The sequence below is a fragment of the Garra rufa genome, chromosome 23, assembly GCF_049309525.1.
Source record: "Garra rufa chromosome 23, GarRuf1.0, whole genome shotgun sequence".
Lineage (NCBI taxonomy): Eukaryota > Metazoa > Chordata > Actinopteri > Cypriniformes > Cyprinidae > Garra > Garra rufa.
The window spans coordinates 33,204,608-33,215,900 of NC_133383.1; the positions used below are offsets into that span (position 1 = coordinate 33,204,608).

The window sequence follows — 11,293 nt, forward strand, 5'->3', positions numbered from 1 at the left end:
TTTTAGCCCTGTTGAGAAAAAAAACAAAACAACAAAAAACATCAAAGAATGGTTTTAATGGTAACTGTAATAGTGCCTGTTAATCTGTACTGAGATCACCTTCTATATATAATTAATGGAAAACTGTCCCAGTTAAGTTGTACAACAGTCATAATGCCCATGCGATTAAGGTGATATACCTTTTTAAAAGCTCACTATGGTCAAATGTTTTCGTTCCAAGGCCATTTTAGGACAGTTTGTGATTTGGTCTTACTGTGCGTTCACACCGCCGGCGGCGAGAGCGTCAAAATTCGCTCTGGCCGCCCTGCAAGCAACGCTGTAGAAAGATTTCTTGACGCTCTGACGATCAAACGCTTGATCTTGTATTTAAAGCGGCCGCAAAGCAAACAAGCATGTCGATCTTGTGCAGACTGACCACAAGTTGGATGTAAGTTAGTTAACCATATTAAATATTTTAAACATGAAAATAAGAAATTGAATTTAATTGTAGTTACATGTTTGCTAACGAAATAAACTAATTAAAAGCCATTTGTATGGTGTGGGTTTTGTGTTCATGGTTAAGTGCAAACTTAAAAACAGGGACACGTCGTAGATTATGGGGAAACCCGCCACAGCAATAATTAACTTCTCCTCCATTTTCCTTGGGAACTAATGTGGCCGGAACCAAGTTTACAGGACTGCGTTCTTTTGAAACCTCTCAGCGGTGAACTTCTACATTCCGATTGGTTGCCGCCGAGCCGCGTCATAGCTCATTACCATAAAGTTGACCTGACTTCAACTCTCCCCGACGCCCACACCGCCCAAAACGCGCCGCGCCGCTCTCGCCGCTTCTCGCCGCCGGCTCACATTGAAAATGAATGACTTCCGGCCACTTTGACGCTCTCGCCGCCGGCGGTGTGAACGCACAGTTAGGGTGTACTCACACTAGGCACGGTTGCTGTGAACCGGGCTCGAGCACGACTGTCCCCCCTCCCCACTCCCCCTCTGGCCTGCACTCACATAGGGTTTCAGCATTCGTGCCGGAGCACGCTTACGTCATTATGTTGCGATGGTTTCAGGATAAACAGGAAGAGCAACGCTCGCGCTGAACGCGAAATAGTTTACTTTGTGGATAATTATTTTAAATCGTTTGGTCCGCGGTGGTCCACAGCCCTCTCACAGCTTATTATTATACAGGTCTTTCGCCTTTGCGGCACGAAAATTTCCGCGCAATCTTGCTGTTCGTACGAGGAGGTTTTTAATTACCAGCTGAAGTGCAGCAAGGACTTTGCAGCTTTGATTATGGACTATAAAAACGCTTTTTACCTCGCAAAAACGCGACATCACGCGTCCTGTTCCGTGCTCCAGCACGGTTAGCGCTCACACTGCATGCGAACCGCGTCCGAGTCCAACTGAACCGTGCTCTGGCCCACCTCTTCCAAGCGGGCCAGGGACGGCTAATCGAGCCGCGCCCGGGCACGGTTCGGAGCACTCACACTAGTCAAACGAACCGCGCTTTGGTGGTCAAACGCACTCGGGCACGGTTCAAACTGCCTAGTGTGAGTACACCCTAAGTCCTCTTCACTACTCCTAACGTTTCACAGATTTATGAGCTAGTTTTAGCACTAAAATACGCTTTGTAAAGTTCCTTTAGGCCTCATTACACTGCAGGTCTTGATGCCCAATTCTAATTTGTTGCCTATATTTTTTTGGCTGTCCGTTTACACGTTCTTTCAATTGTGACCCATATCCGATTCATGCGTTTACACTTGCCATATCGTCTTAAACGTCACGCATGCGTCGTTGTGGTTTAATTCCTTCACACGTGCTTCCTCCTGAGAATAATATGTGAACAGTGCTGATCAAACCAGTCACAATTAACACATTTAAAAAAAATATGATGCATGATTTGTTGGACTACGCTACACCCGTTTGAAGATAGAGTCAGCAAAGTTGATTATGAGAAAGATTACAGTTTTCCTCCAGTTCTTTTCTTATTAATAATTACTATATTAATAATCACAATACAGCTATTTGTTATTTTATCTTTGCTATTATAAATAAGAACAGATGTGAAAAAAACTGTATAACAAATAGCCTAGATAGAAAGAAATAATGTATTATCATTTTACATTTAAGCAAAATCATTCATGTGCGAAAAACAAATACTCAAATGTGTTTATTAGAAATAAATTGATTAATAAAACTACAAAACCAGTTTAAAGAAGTGCAGCAAGTGATTCCCTCTTTTCTTTTATGGTAAGACTAACATTAATGAGACAGACTACTGTACAGATATACTGTAGTGCACCAATCAAATATAATGTTACACATTTCCCCAACAATTCTCCAAGCGTTCCCTTAAAGGAACACTCCACTTTTTTTGGAAATAGGATCATTCTCCTACTCCCCCCGAGTTAATAAGTTGGGTTTTACCTTTTTGAAATCCATTCAGCCGTTCTCCTGTTCTGGCGATATCACATAGCTTAGCATAGATCATTGAAACCTATTAGACCAATAGCATCGCATTCAAAAATGACCAACGAGTTTCCATATGTGACCCTGGACCACAAAACCAGTCATAAGGTTAAATTTGACAAAATTGAGATTTATACATCATATGAAAGCTCAATAAATAAGCTTTCTATTGATGTATGGTTTGTTAGGATAGGACAATATTTGACTGAGATTCATCTATTTGAAATCAGAAATCTGAGGATGCAAAAAAATCTAAAAGACTGAGAAAATCACCTTTAAAGTTGTACAAATTAGGTTCTTAACAATGCATATTACAAATCAAAAATTACAGTTTGATATGTTTACAGTAGGAATTTTACAAAAAATCTTCATGGAACATGATCTTTACTTAATTTCTTAATGATTTTTGGCATAAAAGAAAAATCAAAAATGTTGACCCATGCAATGTATTTTTGGCTATTGCTACAAATATACCCCAGCGACTTAAGACTGGTTTTGTGGTCCAGGGTCACATATTTGTTGTATTTAAAACTTGACTCTTCTGTAGTTATATCGTGTACTAAGACCGGTGGAAATGTAAAGCTGTGAGTTTCTAGGCTGATAAGATTAGGAACTACACTCCCATTCCGGCGTAATAGTCAAGGAAGTTTGCTGCCGTAATATGGCCGAAGCAGGCGGAGTATTATCAGAAATGAGTTCCCAGCTAGTTTAGCATTTGCACATGTGCTGCGTGGTATTACTGCTCCTGCTTCAGGCTTCCGAATGCATGCGTTTTTTACCCGTTTACACTGTCATAGAACAGATCCGATCTGTGTCACATATGAGCAAAAAAATCGGAATTGGGTCGCATTTAACTGACAGTGGAAACAGGGCCATAGAGCAAACAATTTAGGATTGACACCCATTATTTTTAAGATTTTCTTCTAAATTTGGCAAATTATGAGCTAATTTTAGACTTAAGATGTTTTGTGAATATGGGCCCTGGTCCTTGCAGATGCGCCCACCACATTATAGTGATCTTCACACGAGACATCAACATTATTTGAAAAATACAAAGTATGTGGAGATTTTGTTTCAGCCACTGCTGTTGCACGGTCAGTACACTCTTAAAAATAAAGGTGCTTCAAAAGGTTCTTCACAGCGATACCATAGAAGAACCATTTTTGGTTCTACAAATAACCATTTAATCAAAGGTTCTTGGTTGTTTTATACTATTTTATAATCTGAAGAACCTTCTTTCACCACAAAGAACCTTTTGTGAAACAGAAAGGTTCTTCAGATGTTAAAGGTTCTTCCATGGCATCGTAAAGCACCTTTATTTTTAAGAGTGTTCTTTGAGAGTCACCATGGGTGAAATGTGGTCTTCTTGCTTTAATGGCACTGGGTATTTGTCTGTGTTGATGTAACAAACCTTTCTCTGTGGAGGTCAAAATTGAGGACCTATTGCGATCCTGTTTACTCCAACATCTTGCTCAAATATTTTCACAGCTTTGCCTTTTGGAGTTTGACATTTTACACCTTTTTATAACCTGAAACCAGTATCAATCAAACATTTGAATTGTATTTTTTTTTAAACATTTACTCAATGTTAACCCCCATTATGCATTCTAAGGTTAATATGGTGTGTTTTCATGATCAGAAAGGAAAGATTTCATATTGAAAAGTGGAAGGTTTTTGTTTTTTTAATCAATATCCCTATGGCTGTCCAAACACTTAACACAAGCACTCTTCTGCTTTTCCTCTGCGTCTTTCCTGCATGACTCTTGCCTTCTTTAGCCCTTCTTTAACCCTCTTTCTGTTAGCTGTTATACATTTCAGGTACCTGTTTTTCTCTTTCTCAGAGGCTACGCGTGGTTCTGCTGTAAAAAGGTTTTCTATCTCATTTGCGCGACACCCAACCAATGGTATGTTTGCTTTTGTTAATTCCTAGTACACGTTTTCCCCTCACATTCAGTTTTTGAGTTTTTTATTATTTGTTCTTCTGGATATAGAGTTCCTCCATCAACCGCAGGATAGGGAGCGGGGAATATGACAGTTATTAATTTTAGAGGGATAAAAATAACCCTTCAACACACCAGGAACCAACAGTTTATGTCTTCTCTGCACGGTGGTCTCATTATATGGATTTCAAAGATTGCTGTCAGTTTTGTTCTGTCATCTGTGTGAAAGCACAGTATGCATATTTTGTTGTTACCTAATATTATACTTGTTTATTTGTGGCTGAATGAGCTATTTCTTAACTGATGAAATGTGTTTTCAGGTGATGAGAACTTGCTGTTCTTATGCCTATTTAAAGGATATATATATATTTAATGTAACATTTTATTTTAACTTGTTTATATTTTAGCTTTGCTACCTTCTTACATGTTTTCAGTTCTAAATTCTATAGTATACACATTTAAAAAAAACTCACATAAATTAAAGAGGAAATCAATGAAGAGTTGATGACATCTAAGATGATGTTTTTGCAAGTTTTAGGAAATTTTTAGCATATCATTTTTATTGTTTGCTTGTTTTTTTCTTTTAATCTGCTTTTCTAAATGGGTCAGTGTTTTCCAGTATGTTCAGTGGTAAGTGTTAATCATGCTTGATATACTTACTCTATCCTGTCTAATTAGTGTTTGTTATTTTATTTTGACTTTAGTCCCCAAACTAGTATTTAGATCTAGTCTTTATACCCTGTTTTTGACCTTTACCCAACTCCAAACCCTCTTGTATCTCTCCTATAATAGCCAAACAAAAAATAAAAATCTCAATTCTATTCGGTTTTTGATGTATCAACAAGAAAACAGTCCTCTGTGCATGTTTTTTTGTTTATTCCTTGCATTCACAGAAGGAAAAGTAACACATGACCGTTTGTATTTTTTAATATAGTATATATTTTATTTTTTTAACTTATAGTAGGTAAATCACCAAACCTAATAATCTAAATATTGTCTAGTATTTGTTGCTTTATATTGTTGTATGATTAGCTCCTTCACTCATCCAATCCTTAAGATGCCTCTTCTTTTATTGTTAATAAGTATTGGTTTTTTTAAACATTTAAAATAAACTCTGGGTGTTAAGTGGGACCAGCACTTAAATATGAGTACAGCAGCCGCTAAAAGAGATATAGGAGTTCACACCAGACGTGACTTGAAGGCTTGAACATTTTGAATTCGAAATGCTCAATTCGCGCAAATCGCGGTGGAGGATGTCTGTCGCGTCTTTGCATTGACTTAACATCTAAATCACTCATGTTTAATGGGGCGTTCACACCAGAAAGTAGTTGTAAAATATGCGAATAAGCCCAGTTTGCTGGCTTTAGCTAGCTTGTAGTCTCAATATGTATACAGTCAAGCCCGAAATTATTCATACCCCTGGCAAATTCTGACTTGAAGTTATTTTTATTCAACCAGCAAGTTTTTTTTTTATTAGAAATTACACAGACGTCTCCCAGAAGATAATAGACAGTGTACAAGAGGCATCACTGTGGAAAAAATTATTACTCATCTTTTATTTACATTTGAACAAAAAGTGGCATGTCCAGAATTGTTCATACCCTTCTCAATAATCAATAGAAAAGCCTTTATTGGCGATTACAGCAATTTTTGCATGTCACCACTGGTATTTTTGCCCATTCATCTTTAGCGATGAGCTCCAACTCTTTCAGGTTGGAGGGTCTTCTTGCCATCAGCCTGATCTTTAGCTCCTCCACAGATTCTCAACTGGATTTAAGTCAGGACTCTGGCTGGGCCACTGCAAAACGTTCATGTTTTTGTCTGATAACCATTTCTTCACCACTTTTGCTGTGTGTTTTGGGTCGTTGTCGTGCTGAAATGTCCACTGGTGCCCAAGACCAAGTTTCTCTGCAGACTGCCTGATGTTGTTGTTGAGAGTTTTGATGTATTGCTCCTTTTCCATGGTGCCGTTTACTGTGATTAGGTTCCCTGGTCCACCGGCTGAAAAACACCCCCAAAACATTAGGTTCCCAGCACCATGTTTGACAGTGGGGATGGTGTTCTTAGGGTTGAAGGCTTCTGCTTTTTTACACCAAATAAAGGCTACATCATTGTGGCCAAACAATTCAATTTTGTTTAATCTGACCATAAAACAGAAGACCAGAAGTCTTCTTCTTTGTCCAGATGAGCATTTGCTAAGGCCAAGCAGGCTTTTGTGTGCCGTATCTGGAGAAGTGGTGTCCTCCTTGGTCTGTGTCCGTGGAACCCAGCGGTGTTCAGTGTCTGTTGGACTGTCTGCCTTGAGATGTTGCCACCAGCAGAGCCCAGATTCATCAGGATGGCCTTGGTGCTGATCCTTGGATTCTTTTTGACCTCTCTCACTTTCCTCCTGACCAGCACAGGTGTCACTTTTGGCTTCCGACCACGTCCTCTGAGATTTTTCACAGTGCGTAACGTCTTGTATTTTTTAATAATGCTTTGCACTGTAGCCACTGGAACTTCAAAACATTTAGATATGGTCTTATAGCCCTTTCCTGACTTGTGAGCAGCCTCAATGCGCAGCTGCAGGTCCTCAGTGAGCTCCTTTGTCTTAGCCATGACTGTCCACAAACCAACAGCAGAGAGCTTCTGTTTTCCACCTGTTGCGTTGATTAAAACAGCTGTTCCCAATGAATCAGGGTCATTAGGATGCTTTAGAACAGCTTGGACTATTTGGAATGGTATAGAACTTTGGATTTTCCCATAGACTGTGACAGTTTGCAAAGGATATGAATAATTTTGGACATGCCACTTTTTGTTCAAATGTAAATAAAGGATGAGAAATATTTTTTCCACAATGATGCCTCCGCTCGCTACGTCGTAATCGCGTCACTACTAGAGCAAGCTCCTGATTGGTTAACGCAGTGTGAATATGCGCCAAAGTTCTGATTTTTCAACTTGTGTGATTTGCGCAAATTGCGCGTTATGCGCCGCAAATGCCCGAAACGCAAAATCGCGTCTTTGCATTGACTTAACATGTAAATCACTCGCGATTAACGCTTCATTCGCGTCTGATGTGAACGCACCTTTCCAATAAACTTGTCAGAAGAATTAGGCATTTTGATTTTTTTTTTTTTTTTTTTTGATCGTTGGAGTCTTTTATATTTTATAACTGTTGCTGGTGTGTATTAATACAATAAACCATGAGAGAATGTGTGTTACAGTGGTTTTACAGTGGGATAATCACTGTAATGCATGGCCTCTCATTGCTTATTGGTTTTTTGATAAAGATTCCTGACGATTATATTTATACATCTTGTGCCAAATTGCATGATGTGAATAAATCAAATCATAATCATGTTGTTTCACTAGTTTCATCTGAGAAATGTAAAAAAAAAAGTGTACAAGGTAGGTCAATTATCATTTCCGCTTCATAAATTCATCTTTGCCAAGTGATGTTTTTGGTAGATTGAAGGTATTGTGAGCTGTTCTTTGTGTGACCCATCTGCCTCCTCCATCCTGCCCACCTCAAACTTACGTTTGATGGTGTTGTTGCTTGTCACTTTCAGAGGAAATGGAACGCCGTCTTTCTACCATGTGTCCAAGATCTTAAGTTATAGCTCATGCTGTATGATTATTCTAGCTTTTATAGCCTTTTTATCAGATTCTGATATTCTGGTATGTTTCATTGAAGGTTTTGAGTTGTACTCCATGGTTCCTTCAATCTGTCCCTTGGAGACCCTCCATAATTCCCTGTCTCTCAAACAAGTGGATGACTTCCTCGCTTCCATAGCCATATCTCATGATCCAATACTGGAAATATCTGCATCCTCACCAGGTACAATCAAGACATCATGTACCAAATGCACTGTATAATGTGCACGGTTTATTGTGCATTTGTCTTAACTGTTTGTTGTTTTCTTTTGACCCTCAGCTGTGCCCACAAAGAAGGCTCCTTTGAACACTTACACTCCAGCAAAGGTTTTGCCTTGTCCTTTCACCCAGTCTCTTGGAAAGAAGACATGCTCACCAGAGAAGAATACAACAGGCATGTTGCATAAAATGACATTTAATTCAATAGATGTTACTCTTGTGTAAAATGAAACTTTCATTGTAGTGAATTGGTCAAGGTGATACAGAAATCGTTATGAATTACAGCAAATTAATCTGAAAGAAAAAAAAATCCTTATCCAGCAATTGCAAAGAACTAGAAAGAAGTCTGTTATTCATCAGAAATGGAAACACTATCAGATAAAATTGCTGAATTAGCTCAAATTATTTAGACACCAGATATAATTTTTGATATTTTTTTACTATTGGGTGCAGGACACAATAGTTAATTTATGTAAGTGAGGATAGCAAAATAAAGTAAACTATGACACATAGGTACCCAAATTTACATTTACAGTGCTTTGCAAAAGTATTCATACCCCTTCATTTTTGTTGCAGCATTATGTTAAACTGCTTTAAATGAGTTTTTCCCCACATCAGTTTACACTCCATACACCATAATAATGACAAAGCAAAAACCAGATTTGCAAATTTTACAAATTTATTAAAATAAAACACTGAAATAAGTAGATTGCATAAGTATTCATACCCTTAACTCGTACATAGTTGAAGCACCTTTACAGCCTCAAGTCTTTCTGGGTCTGATGTGACAAGCTCTGCACATCTGTATTTGGCAATTATCTGCTATTCTTTGCCTCACCTTTTCACCTCTCCATCTCTGTCAGCTTGGATGGGGGCTGGCAGACATTTTCTAGAGTCCTAGTTGTTCCAGTCGTCTTCCATTATGGAGAATGCTTCTGTCAACCTTCAATGCAGCAGATTTGTTTCTGAACTCTTCTCTAGATCACTGCCTTAACGCAAGTCTGTCACTGAGCTCTACAGGCAGTTATCTTGACCTCAGGACTTGGTTTTTCCTCTGATATGCATTTTCAGTCGTTAGACCTTTTCTGAGAGGTGTGTGTCTTTCTAAATCAGACTCATTCAAATGAATTTGCCACAGTTTAACTCCACTCCAAGTGTAGGAACATCTAGAAGCAATATGAATGCTCCTGAGCTACGAGTGTCCCAGAAATATGAATATGAATACTTATGCAACGGGATCTTTTCAGTTTTTTATTTTTAATAAATTTGCACAAATGTTAAAAAACTATTTTTTGCTTTGCCGTTATGGAGTAGGGAGTGTAGACTGATGTGGGAAAATAGTAATTTAAAGTAGTTTAACATAAGGCAGCAACATAACAAAATGTGAAAAAAATGAAGGGGTATGAATAATTTCGCAAGGCACTGTAGTTTGTGAGACAGTCTAACAGAAGGATGGTATTATCAAGATGAATTTGTTCTGACACAGTTTAACTCTAAGTTCTTGTCATATTTTATTAGCATTTTCTAAACTATAGTGATAATGTGAGAAATTTTGAAGGTGTCTGAATAAATTTAGGTTTAATTGTGCTTGTCACAATCCAGTTTACTCAGGGTATTTTTTTCCCCCCTTCAGATCAAGATGGTTTTCCAGTCAGAAAACCCAGAGCCTTTTCAGCAGATGTTTCAGTGCGTGGTGCGAGTTGTGGCAAAACCTCACAGAGTTCAGAGACCAAGCAGCCCAAGCCTGCCCCCAACATTTCCATCTTTCCGCCACCTGAATCTCATGACTCTGCTGTTAAAGCCAAACAACAGTCCAGTGTCTCATCCAGTGCCACAGCAAAACATGAGACCCCTGCTGTAGAAAACAAGAGTGCTGCAAAAACCAAGTCAGGCTTTTACACATGACATCCATCTGCAAACCTCCAACCTGGGCACAACTCGGCTTTTAAAGCAGGTGAACACATGCCATGGTTCAAGCTCATGGACAACCAATGCATATGTTAACTGGACCCAGTGAACCAAAACTCACTGTGCATGTTACAGAACTCACTTCATTACTTTTAGTGACAATAATTAGCTATACCTTTATTTGCAATTAAAGGAATATCTCATTGAATGTTTGATACCAAAACACAGTCCACCAAAAGATATCACATTGTTGTAATTACAATCATATCGTAAGCTTATTTAGCTTTTCCATTCACCTCGAATGGTTCCGAAGAATGTTACATTTATCTTGTATATTTGAATGTTGAAATGTAAAAGCTCACATTAGGATTTACTTGTCATAGTATGACATGTTGCTGCAGCTGGTTTTAATTCTTTTGGAAAATTTGAAGAATGCAGCACTTTCTGGAGCCTCATCAAACAAGGTCCAATGATACATTTCTTGTTTAGAAACATATTTTTAATGCATATATTTGATTACAATCAGACTGTGCACTTCTTTCCCTCAGCTGCAACTGACATCTGCCTTATGTTAACAGTTACTTTTCCATCAGACTGAAATAAAATGTTGTGTAAACTGGGAATGAACTTTGGCTGTTGGAATTTTTAAAAATGTAATCCTAAATTGTGCATTTGAATACTGGGAATGGTCGAATAGTCCTTCAGTAGCCACTTCTTCAAATCTCTTTCCCCAACATGTCTTCCAATCTAATCGTTTAATTATCTAGTACCCAGTCCTGTCAAATTTTGGTTTCTGAGGTCCTCTTTTCTGCAGAGTTAAGCTCCAAGCTTCTCCAACACACCAGCCTGTAACGTTGTAGTAATCTTGAAGACAATGATAACCTGTTTTGGGTGGATTGGTTCAGGTTTGTTCAATGGCCCTGCAGAAACATAATTGGACACCTACACTCTTAAAAATAAAGGTGCTTTGAAAGGTTCTTCACAGCAGTGCCATAGAAGAACCATTTTTGGCTCAACTAAGAACCATTCAGACAAAGGTTCTTCAAAGAACCATCTGTTTCTTACCTTTTAATAATCTGAAGAACCTTCTTTTGCCACAAAGAACCTTTTGTGAAACAGAAAGGTTCTTCAGATGT

At 38.4% G+C, this 11,293-nt stretch overlaps 1 protein-coding gene across 11 annotated transcripts in view; it reads left to right on the forward strand.

Annotated features, from left to right (window-relative positions):
* Nucleotides 1–10,772, forward strand: part of ppip5k2 (diphosphoinositol pentakisphosphate kinase 2) — a 73,407-nt gene extending 62,635 nt beyond the window's left edge. For 6 of the 11 annotated variants that reach the window (XM_073830205.1, XM_073830199.1, XM_073830195.1 and 3 more), the window contains 5 exons: nt 4,299–4,361; nt 5,007–5,027; nt 8,071–8,214; nt 8,311–8,424; nt 9,883–10,772. In XM_073830205.1, the coding sequence (XP_073686306.1) occupies nt 4,299–4,361; nt 5,007–5,027; nt 8,071–8,214; nt 8,311–8,424; nt 9,883–10,154 (614 nt within the window). In that variant the 3' untranslated portion in view covers nt 10,155–10,772. The remainder of the gene's footprint in view (nt 1–4,298; nt 4,362–5,006; nt 5,028–8,070; nt 8,215–8,310; nt 8,425–9,882) is intronic. The other 5 variants (XM_073830197.1, XM_073830202.1, XM_073830204.1 and 2 more) reach the window with 2 other exon arrangements.
* Nucleotides 10,773–11,293: the final 521 nt, after the last annotated feature.